The sequence below is a fragment of the Phasianus colchicus genome, chromosome 8 (assembly GCF_987193195.1).
Source record: "Phasianus colchicus chromosome 8, bPhaCol1.hap1.1, whole genome shotgun sequence".
NCBI classification, from domain to species: Eukaryota; Metazoa; Chordata; class Aves; order Galliformes; family Phasianidae; genus Phasianus; species Phasianus colchicus.
The window spans coordinates 27,999,431-28,011,795 of record NC_143443.1 but is presented as its reverse complement, the minus strand read 5'-3'; the positions used below and the strand labels follow the sequence as shown (position 1 = coordinate 28,011,795).

The 12,365-nt window shown below is 38.7% G+C and overlaps 1 protein-coding gene across 1 annotated transcript in view; it reads right to left on the bottom strand.

The window, feature by feature from the left end:
* The window catches only part of CASP7 (caspase 7), a 21,525-nt gene extending 9,160 nt beyond the window's left edge, over positions 1–12,365 (bottom strand). Inside the window, exons 1-2 of the mRNA XM_031597454.2 lie at positions 12,118–12,365; positions 11,258–11,370 (exon numbers count right to left, since the gene is read on the bottom strand). Coding sequence (XP_031453314.2) covers positions 11,258–11,370 — 113 coding nt within the window. The 5' untranslated portion in view covers positions 12,118–12,365. The remainder of the gene's footprint in view (positions 1–11,257; positions 11,371–12,117) is intronic.

Sequence of the window (12,365 nt, the reverse complement as noted above, 5' to 3'; positions counted from 1 at the left end):
ACAGACAGAGGATTAGAATGATAAAACAAATTTCAGGATAATCACTTCCTTCTCACAGGATAGGAGGAGGTTCCTGTTTGTTTTGCCTGTAGTGACTTTTGTTCCTTTACATGCTCCGTTAGGATGATGGGCAATTGTATATCATTTTTTAATACCTTGTTAACAGGCTTCTATAAAAAGAAAATTTGTCTTATAAAACATGCTGTCTTTTACAGAACACATTGTCTCAGGATTGCTTCTGGAATCCCCAGACCTTTTGGCATTGGGAAGAGCTTGATTCTTGTTATTATAGGGTTGTCAGCCTTTGAGTCCAGGCAAGAAGGTTATGGCAGTGGCAAACTGATGAAGTCCACAGTACTGATCTTCTCAGGTCAAATACCTACAGAACTTTCATGCACTTCATGTCGTGGCACGGAAGATATCACAAAACTTCAGTGCTCTTTATTCTACTGCTAATCACTTAGATGCCCCCCTCATCATTTTTACCTTCTGAGGAAGTTATCAAGAAACAGAATGCATGAATTAGACAAATCGAAGTTCTGTATTTAATTCTTTTGTTTTTACTCTAGTCTCAATAATCAGTGGTCTATTCATGTCTGTTGCTTTCTGATGAATGTACGTGGGTATGCCTTGCTCCTATACAACTTTCTCTCCAAACTGTCAGCTTTATTACTTCTATGCAACTTTAATACTTTTTTTTAATAATTTTTATCCAGCCTAATTTCACCATACTTAGTACACCTCTAATTACTGTACACACTCCCCTCTTTGAATTTATTTTTCTCTTGAAATCTATTGGTAACAACAAGCACAAGACACTTGTTAAACCTGACTAGAGCTTTTTAGATCTTAAGTTCTTTAAGGCAGACTCTTTGTTCTTTGTCAGATTTGTTTTGGTAAAATGTCAAGTAGGTTTAGAGCTGCATGCAAATAATAGATAATCCTGTTGACTTTTCTCATTATTATTGCATCAAGTTGGCAGAACTGCAACATTTCTGGACAAGATGATTGTGCCACTATTTGAAGCATCTCTTATAAAATGATTATTCTTTTACTGTTAATTACCAAAAAGCATAGATTATATGGGAAAAGAACTAAGCATTAGCCAGAAATGCTAGTCCAAGTACTAAAACTGTATTGCACTGTGCTTGATTATGGGATTCTGGGTCATATGCTAACAATGCTACATGCTGGAATGCAAAGTGAAATCCACTTTAAATACTAATAGGAGCCACAGCTGGTGACATTGGCTTTTGAGTGAACTCCATTCTATTTCCAATCTGTCTGCAACACACTGTAGGCTCTCAGACTTTTTCTCCTGAATGTACTACAGTAGCATATGTGATTTCCATCTATTTTTCAGACACGTAGCACCTACAAAGTAGTTCACCTGAAAGCATCTATCCATCATTTCACCTATATTATTTACTATTGCAAGGAGATTACACAAAATGAATGAAAACCTACCTAGCAATTTCAAAAACAATAGCAAACCTAAACAACACAATACAAAAAAGTAACTTTTAAACACAAAAGAAAGTCCTAGGCTCCTACTCCCTCTAACAGCCTTGTTTCCTGCAGTAAAGAAATGTTAAGGTATGGTGAAATTGATCAAATAGATAATACTGGAGTCTAAAGCTCATATTTATCACAGAATCACAGAATTGCCAGGGTTGGAAGGGACCTCAAGGATCATGAATCTCCAACCCCCCTGCCACACGCAGGGCCACCAACCATCCCACCTAATTCTAGACCAGACTGCCCAGGGCCCCATCCAATCTGGCCTTGAACACCTCCAGGGACGGGATCAATGGTACATGAAGTCTGATCAGTGCTTTCTTCTTAATATACACTCTGCCAAAGTTCCTAAGCCAGAAAAGTCATTTTTAGGAAGTGGTAAAATGACAGGAAATGGCCAGCATGCTTACCCAAATTGAAAGCAATTGGACTAGTCAGACAGTAAAAAAAAGCCTGCTCGTAACCCTTCTCAAGATCAGAGCCATACTAAATATTTAGCTTCCATCTTCATTTGAAGCTGGTAATTAGTTCACAACTTCTTGAGGATGTCTTTTCAGCAAGACTGCCAGCTGACTGAACACAGATCATTTAAAATCAGCAGAGGAAAAGATATTTTTTTGAATGAATCTGATATGAAGAATTAACAGAGAAAATATTTCTTGCTTCTTACAAAAAAAAAAAACCAAAAACAAACGTGCCCCACATCCTCCAACTATAAATTCACACAATATATTTTGAATGAATCCTAAGATTATTGTAGCAATATTTCTTTCCTTGAAAGAAAGGAGTTAAAAAGGAGTTAAGTCAACAATGGAATTATTTGCTTACGGACTTACGGAGATACTAATAAGGCTGGGAAAAAAACTAAGCTTTCATTAACAAGTTTGCCCATGGTGAGATTGGGTTCATACCTCCACTCATATCAAAAGTCTTACTTTGGTTCCTACTACAAAATACGTAGCAGTGCTGTTACAGATTTTGCAAAAAGTCCACAAAATGTTTAAATTTTCTGCAATTTCTAAATTTCTTGTAGCATGTTATATCCCTTCCAACAGCAGAACAGGAGCCATAAGCAACATTTATTAAGATGTATGCTACCTATAGCGACAGAACAAGGGGAAATGGTTTTAAACTGGAAGAGGGTAGGTTTAGAGTAGATACTAGGAAGAGACTCTTTCCTGAGAGGATGGTGAGACACTGGAAAGGTCGCCCAGGGAAGCTGTGAATGCCCATTCCCTGGAGGCATTCAAGGCCAGGCTGGCTGGGTCTGTGAGCAGCCTGGTCTAGTGGGAGGTGTCCCTGCCTATAGCAGGGGGTTGGAAATACGTGATCTTAAAGGTCCCTTCCAACCCAAACCATTCTATGATTCTGTGATTCTATATTTAGCAGCCACATATTTGCACAGTCTTGTAAATTTGCACATAGCAGGTGAGGCAGTGTACTGGCACGTCCCTGCTGGAAAACACTGCTCGGAACAAATGCATTCTTACTGTGCACGGTGGAGGTCTACACAGGATTTCAGTCCAGAAGCAAATACTGATCATTAGCTTCCCTGAATAAATAATTACACGTAGGCATTAACAGTTTCATGTCAACTGCAAAATACACGTGGCTGCAGTTCATAGAGCATGGCAATCCTCAAAGTATAGCCTCAAAGACTCCCGGGACTTTAACAGCGAATCTAACAGGGTTTATGTGGTTGCAGTTACTCCCCTGAACGACAGGAAAGTCTGTGTATGCGTTCCACATCCCGTAAACCACAATCTATTAGCATCAACCACAGCAGGGCCTCACCTACCACAAAGCTTCACAAGGGCAACAGTTGCAGAGGCGAGCAAAATCAACCTGTGACCAGCGTGCTCACTGCAGTAGCTGACTCACCTGTGTGCGAGCACGCTTTTCGTTTGATCACTCGCAAAACAAACCAGAAAACCTCGTTCAGAAGTTTCTACAAACCTGCAGCTTCTGGTTAATCTGCAGAACATCTCTTAGATTTAAAACTTTTTTTTTTTTTTTTTTCCCCCAAAGATCTTATGTGACTAAATAAAATGTTGCAACGTTGCAATGGTTCAACCACTGGCCTCACTTTGAGGGACTGAATTTACTTACTGTAAACGTTCACTCTGTTGGATGTACTTATGAATTCTTTGCTTACAGAAAGTGCCTCCCAGCTCCTAATGTTATATTCCATATATTTATACATTTGTTCCAAGGAAATTATCTTTCAACTTTAGAAAAATGAAATAAAATACATTTTAAATCTCTTATATATTTTTCAAAATCTGAACTAACCCAGTAGCTTTTTGGTGCCATTTTAATTTCAGGCTCTTCTTCAATTAGGAGAAGGGGGAATCTTTCTTGGAAAACAGAGAAACCCAGTTCAGGACAACTAGAAACTAACTGTTAAGAAAAGGAGTTGAGCTCTTTGAAAGAAGAACCTCCAGTCTAGAACTTTTGGCATCCTTTGTAGATTATAGATATTTTTGGATTTCTAAAATATATCTAAACTTATCATAGAGTCATAGAATCAATTAAATAGGAAAAGTCCTTCAAGGTCATCAAGTCCAACCATCAACCTGACCTACTGAGTCCCAGAAGTAAATCATGTCCCTTAGTGCCAAATATCCCATCATCCTTCTAATGCTGTGATAGTGATCCTTAACATAACAAAATCAAAATCACAGCTGCAATTTTATTCATTACATATACATGAACAAGATGGAGCACACTGGTGCTAAGCCAGTTCCACTTCATGAAAATGTTTCAACACAGTTTATTATGTCTAATAGTGCCCACATTTCTCATCAGTTGAAAAAAGACAGGAAAAAAAAAAAAAGAATCAGGTACTGGCATCCTTATCTTTGGGCACCTAATGCTGTGTGGATGATTAACAGCCTGCATGATTAACACCACCAATTCTGTGGTGTGACACCAGCAGTTGACCAGAACTGAGTAAATTCCAGATTCTTAATGATTAATTTGTAATTCAGCTTTCTGATCAACTTCCTGCACGGTACGGTATGCCATATGATATTCAAATACCATTCAAAAGGTAGAATTTTACCAAAAATAATGTTGCTTGCTGAAAGACTTTCTGCTCATCTCTGGAAAACCTGAGCACATACACCTTATACACCTTCCAAGGGTGTTCTGGAAACTGAAATGTTGCATGATCATACCCTAAATAATGTACACAGGCAACTCGCAAGTATGCAGTTAAAAAAAAAAAAAGAAAAAAAAAGCCTCTTTTATCTATCATAGGTACTACGAACAGTTCACAGGTATTTATATTTCCATACTCAAGGCTGCTTGGAAGATGACTCAAAATAAAGCAAAACCCCCGAATAATATATCTAGGAGAACCTTCTATCTAGGATTACCAATTGCAAAATGCCAGAAGAATTATAATTAGCAACTAAACTTCTTTAGGGTGCTCATTCACGAGGTTCCCAAACAGGTGGCAGGGAAGGAAGGAGGTAAATAACTTTCCACAGTACCTTGGCTCATCATCAAATGGCACTCCACACTGCATCTGAAAGCAGCTTCAACTTGTGCTCAAGAGCAAGTCTAATCCTCTTTGTAATGCTAGGAGCCCACCATGCTCGGGGCTACATTGGAGCCTGAAACAGGATGCCCTGTGCTCAGGCCCAAAGATTTGCATGTGTCAGCAGTGGGTCACACTGGACTTTTCTATGGGGCTATTCAAACCCTCACAGCTATCGTCCTGCAAACAGAGGTCATGCAGGCCTGATCTACCTTTGCTGACAAGTGGAAAACACACTCTGATTCTGTCATTGTTCCTAGATAAGAGTGTAGGAAAATAGAGCAGATCTTGAGATGGAGGTGACACAGCAAGCTTTACTTTTTAATACAACTCCACACCCTTCAGAACCAGATCCAACCATCAGTACAATATTTGCATGGTGAATGCTTCTAAGAAAATGATGAAAATCAACATAGATAGTTTACAAGACCTCTTTTTATATTCTAATTCACAGAACTGTTCCCCACATATTTACTCTTATACAGTTTTGGATTATTCAAAAATACAGCGTAATCTGTTGTGGTTCCTTTAAAAGGTTAAATATTAAAACGTATTATAGCTTTCCTCCAAATTTTGAGTGCTGACAGCACAGGGTTTATTGCAATGAAGGAAATAAATTACTACAATAAAAAGGAATTAGGCTACTTGACTCACTGTTGCGATTGCTCCAGATACAGTTCGGGAACAATCCAGTGTTTGCTGTGCTTCACATGAGGTAGTCTCCAAGGAGACTGGAACGAATGCTAACTGAATTAATGACTTCTTATACTTTAGGTGCTATTTCAAGATATGGGGCACTTCCTACATGGTACATTCAGTAAGCGTCCAAGGAAAGTACAAACACTGTGCAGCATTTTAAGTGTTTGCTATGCCTTTGGTGTAGAAATTGAGATCTAGATCTAACAAAAATGATCATAACAAAACTGAAAATGAGCCTCCAGCTTAAGAATGAGTAACAAAAAGGAACACCTCTGTTGTACCATGTCTGTTAAAATCTCTTTTACTGTATTTGTAGGAATTAACATTAGCAGACAAGAGTTGCCAGAACCCATTACTTCTGAAATTATACGTTCATTACTTTGGAGGACATATGATGGTATTTAGCTTGGGAAAAGCAGAACTGCAAACAAATTAAAATGAAATTGCACTGAACTTCAGGGTGAGGATAGTAAAAGGAAAGATCATCACTCATTTACAGGATTAAAAAATGCATTCAGTGATTTGCTTAGAAATAAAAAGGAAACCTGTGGCTAAATCAGGAGTTCAGTTCGGTTTCAGATTGGAGCCTAAATTCAGATGATTCTTTGGCTGCTACTTGTTAAGGAACTTACTTACTACACACAATATAAGGATAAAAGAGATACAGCAGTATTTGCTTTTGAAAGGTTTGTAATATTCTGTGGCTAGAAAATCTGTAGCATAACTGTATTTTAGAATGAAGTTATGTTGAAAAGATGAAATATCACTCAAAGCATCATCTGGATGGAGCATTACTTTAGATCATGTCCAAGAAGCATCATCTGAATGTGAACATATTAATTTCAAGGCAGGAATAGCTGGTGTAGAAGCAAATACAGTTACTTCATAAACATATGATGTTAGCAGTAATTTTTCTAAGCAGATAAAGGAGTTAATCCATTAGATCAAATCCATTGTTTCCAAAAGGCCCCAAAATACAAAATGGACAACTCAGGAAAAGATATGCAGCTTTGAGATGGAAAAAGTATAAATACTATGTGAAACTGTTCTTTGTCAAGTACTAACTGCAAAACTTCCTATGAATCGAACACAAAGAAACTGTTGATAATCAAAACTGGGTGAAGAATGCCTCCTGAAAAGATGGAAGAACAACAAAAACGCAAGACTGAAACAAAGACAATTTTCCACTCCTGTTAGAGCTCTGTAGCTGAGGTTCAGCTGAGGCTGAATCTCAAAAACGAGTATTTATTCTTTGAAGGACAAGATTACTTAAGTTGAGAAATGTGACTATACTGAGATATGGGTCATGAAGTTAAAACAGTTTAAGTAACATTGTGCTTCCTAATTTTTGTGCCCTGTAGCCTAAACAAACACCATATGAACGAAAAACAAACAAACATTCCTATGTATCTTTTGAATCCAAATAATAGTTGTATGGTAACTGTTGAGTCACAGCCTGAACCACTGATTAACACCTGTGGAAAGCCCTGGGTGCACAGGTGAAAGCAATTCAGCTGTGTGACCAGAGGGGTGGAGCCTGGCTGCACTTCTCTTAGACCTCATTAAGGGCTGACTACTGCTAGGGTGGGACCTCTGGTTGGAGATCCATCTCTTGTAGCATTTTCCCTGCATGCCTAGATCTTCAGAGATGGGTGAGCACTTCTTTTCCTTTGTGATGCCTTTCTGTTGTGCTAGTCCTTTTGTTGTTACACCTCCTGTATCACCATTATCTGCTGTGTTGCTCTTTCTGATTGTTACACTGGTTTACAAACTTTGGATATTTAATTGGTAGGCATCATTACTCTTGAGCTATTGCAGTAAGGTATGCACTGATGTTTCTAGAAAGCTTCCAAATTAGTTAGAATACAGTCCCAAGCTTTATGGTGGTCTGATTTCATAGAAATAAATAACTTAAACAGCTGAAGGACTCTTAGTGAGCATAAATGGGTGTACCTGACCAGACTCATGGTGATTTTGTTACATTTCATTTTTTTTTTTACTCCAAAGATACTACAGAATCACACAGTTTCAATGGTAAATAGGTATTTGTAGTTCTTAAATACATGTTTAAACAACATCTTCCCTTCCCAAATTAGGGGAATATTGAATGTAAAACAGACAGTAGAGCTGCAGTGAATGAAAGTAACCAAAGGACAAAGGGTTCCATATAATTAATGAGTACAAAGCTAGTATCTAGGTACTACTAACAACTATCTTCTGCATTATACTTCTTCACTGAAGTTCACAATCCTGATTATTGAAAATGTGAGTGCTAGTCTACCAAATCTTGGGAATTTTCAGATGCAGCTTTAAACAAACAACAAAACACGTTAGGAGTAAGAGAAATTCTAGCTCTATTTAACACAATGGGACCTGAATTCTATTCCATGCTTAATTATGCTACCTGCATGCTAATACAGGTTTGGCTGCTGTGTTTCTCAATCTTCCTAACAGAGTGCTCCAGCTGAAGACTCCAAATAAAGAAACTAAATAATCTTTTGGAGAAGTGAGATTATTTTTAAGGTCTCAAAGATGGTAACATGAGCACAGACAGCACAGGAAAGTTTCTACGGGAGAAGTTCTATTTGTTTCTAATTACCATAAAAAAATTAAAAATGTCTCAACTTCTCAAATCAATATTTATGTTATCTTGTCTTTTAAAATTCTGTTTTGCTCAAGGTTGCCATAGTGCATCTTGCTGTCTCTGCCTTCTGAAAGGTAATTTTTTTTTTTGGTCAACTGCAAGTCTTACTAAGTTATTCTTCAGCAAATTTTGTAGTAAACAAAAGTAAAACCCTTCTGCCATCTAGTGGCTACAAATACCAACAACCACCTAACGATCCCAAACGCTTTTCCACCGTTATTTAAGTTGTAGCACTTTTTCCAAGAAAAGGAAATACACAGCAGAGAACTCCCCCAAACTGTGCTGCACACAGCAGAATCTGCCCTGTCTGTGGCTTGTTCTGAGCTCTGTTTCCTTCTTGGTAAGCCACGGTCGTGGACTTCTTAGAGAAACGGTGAAGACTCTCACCTATCTCTGTGTACTGCTCTGGCTATCTGCATCTCTGTTGAGAGACAGATATCAGTGAACCTGTGAAGGTACTGGAAGTAGTTGCTCTGTATTTGTGGCTCTGATTTTAGTTTCTTGCAGTTCTGTTCTCTTATTACAATTCAAATGCTTATCTAACAGTAGAAAATACTTGTTTTCCCACTGAGCTAATCTATTTTAATCTTATATTTAAATACATCTTAATTTTTTTTTATATAAATGAAACTGTATGCTGACTTTCATAGAATCATAGAATGGCCTGGGTTGAAAAGGACCACAATGATCATCTAGTTTCAATCCCCCTGCTATGTTGCAGGGTCACCAACCACCAAACCAGGCTGCCCAGAACCACTTTCTATGAAAGTACTGCACAGATGATAAAATTGGGTTAATCAAACAAATCAAATTGTTGTCAATCTAAAGCTTGCTAGGCTTATTTAACAAATAAGTTTATGTTGCCAAAATGGAGTCTTGGCAATCAAGCCACAGATCCAATTAAAAGCAAGCTGAGCCCAGTATCTGGTATTGACCAGTAATGAGTTTTAAGAAAACAAACTAAAGAAATTTGATCCAGAATATACTCTCACAGAAATCTGATTTAGGGACATCAAGATTTTAATATCAATATTCTCACCAGATTTTTCTTCCACATATTCATCTAGATTCTTCTGAACTCATCTGTAGTATCAATGTATGCATATCTTGTGACTTAAATTTTACAACTCTGCTCTGCACCATGGGAAAAATATATACAATACAGATTGTTTTAATTTTAGTCTATAAACATTCATTTTCATAAGGATGTCCCTTATATTTTTTGTGAGGCCCAATGAGCAATCATTCTCTATTCACTTTCTCCTTTGTGACTGCCACTCTTTTTTGTCATTAAACCATCTTCCTTTATCCTCTCTCATTCCTTTTCTGTGTTCCTGCTGGCCAGGGAGTATCTATAAGACAATGACCTTATCAGTGTACTTGGATTTTTAAGACCCCCTCTATAGAACAGCTCATCCCTCTTCAGGCCAACATCGCTTTTGCCAAGCAGCACTGATAGATTATTTCAGACTCAATTTTTTTCCTACAAAATCTATACTGAATCATCCCAAACTTTTCATATTTATTCTTTTATTTGTTTTATCTGAGTTCCTTTTTACTTCTAGCGAAAGATGTTTCAAATTTCTATCTTCAAGGATTCCCCAAAAGATGAATGTCTCAAACTGATGAATAGCCAAATTACTTGAAAATTTTCTTCTTAAAAAAAAAAAAAAAAGTGATAGAAGTGCTGATTCTTGCTTTTCCTTTGGGAATGATTAACTTTGAGTTGCATAAGTGAGTAGCAATATTAGCATATCACTTCTTCTAAAGAAGACGTCATATTTTAAAACACACATTTTATAAGTTTTCAAAGAAAACTTGGGAAAATACTTGAAGTTCTAGAAACAAATGTTGTCTGTTTGTATCATGTGCATTTGTGAAAATTAACAATACATGTACACACCTTAAAATACATGAGAAAAGGAGAGAAAATCTCAGTGATTTGCTTAACAGCACATCAAAAGTCATCTAAGAAGAAAGCAGCTTCACTTCTCTCACATTTCTTTCAGATTTGTTACCCAAATCATGATCATATAATATGCTACAAAAATAAAATGACATTCTTCATGTACCTCCTCTGAATTATATTGTTCACTTGAATGTGGATATGTCCAAGAACAATAAATTAAGCCTCTGTAAATAAAAGTATTTGTGATAAACACCTGTAATAAAATGCAAGAAGTTTACCACATGAATTAGTATTTCCTGATATTCAACAGCATTGTTCATTTTGCATATTTGTTTTCTAGCTTTTGCATTTTCAGTCACATCTATGTGCTCCTTGTCTGTAAAACAGTAGATAATTCTTGCTGCCTGTACATTTAATGAAAGTAAAATTATGCTTCAGTGAGTCTACTGGGCTAAAATGAAAGGCTTTTAATTTATTCTGTAATAGGTTACATCTCTAGACTCAGTGAGGCTTCTTTGTGCTCCAGTCTAGATGGCACGTCCAGGCTTTAAACTAACTTAAATAGTCAGCAGGGGATTCCAACGATGTAGGAGATTAGCAGAGCTGAATGCAGTAAAATAGATAATTAATGGCATATTTAATTCCCAGCCCCACGAAAGGGCAATGTTTAAGATGAGGGGCTACATCTGATGCTAAATGAACTTAGTGGTCTCTTGACTACCAAGTAAGCTGATGGGAGATATTACAGGTCTCTGTAAATCAGAGCAATGTGAAGGCTGTTCAGCTTTAGGGTACAGACTAAATATGTCAGACCTTACACAACACAGGCTGCCTATCAGACACTCTGACACTCTGGGCATGGCAAACTGAACACTGCAATCCCATTAGAAGGGCAGTATCATAGATGACAAAAAGAAAAACAGAAATGAAAGTAGTAACTTACTTGGCAAAAAGTGAGTGTCTGCTACTTCTGTCTGGTTTTGCATCAGTTATATCATCTTGATCTCCATTACTTTTCTCTTCAGAGGAACGACCACCATGCTGATCTCCTGACATCTACAAGTAAAAGTACGAGGATGTAAGCATCCCTCAGTGGGCCCTGTTATTTCAGTACTTCCTAAATAAAACTACTAAATGGACACATAGGATTGCCAGTTTGTTATGCCGTGTGGTCCTTAACCAACTAAGAGCACCTATAGACTTCTGGTGCTGCACTCAGGTGATGCAATACATGCCTGGCCATTGCTCTTGTGCCTTATGGTGAATGCCAAAAAGTCACTTGTCTAACACCACTCTGAACAAGGCAGATAGGAACAAAAGTGGAAATCATTTTCTGATTTAAGATCTTACAATTAACTGCCAGAAAGTTCTTCGTGATCTGGAAGGAAGTGTGTTGGGAAGAAAGCAGATACATGCAAACAGGTTTAAAAGAAACCCTATCATCTTCCAAGGATGGAATCTTAATTTTTAATTTCTGTTTCGTCTGTATCAACAGCCTACGGTCCTTCATTTCTTGGAAACGGCACGCAGTTGCGACACAGGAAGGAAGGAAAGCAGGCCACATGCAGATGGAGAAGGTGCCCCAAGCGAAGCGGTCCCACCCACGCTGGTGGAGGAAATCAGCGCCGCCGACTGCAAATGCCGCCCCGTGCCCTCAGCAAGGAAATGGCTGTGCAGCCACGCGAAGGGCCGGACCGCTTCCAGCCTCTGCAGTGCGAGGTGCGGGGCGGGCGGGAGGGAGCGGGGCGGAGGGGAGCGAAGCCCGAGGGACCCGAGGGGCAGGGAACCGGCAGCGGGGCTTGCCTTAGCGCTGGGCTCCGGAGAGACGGAAGCGAAAGGAAAAGCGAAAGCAGAGGGTGCGGCGTGCGGGGCGGGGTCTGTCCCGGCGTCCCGGGGCTGTGAGGGCGGCGGGGCTCCTCCCGCTCCGCTCCCCGCGAAGGGACTCGGTTCCCCCTCGGCTTCGTAGTAACGAAGAGAAAATTGCTGCTTTTTAACAGCAGCGCTCCGTCACACGCCCTCGAAAGAGGAGCCTGAAGTTTCATGGTGACAAG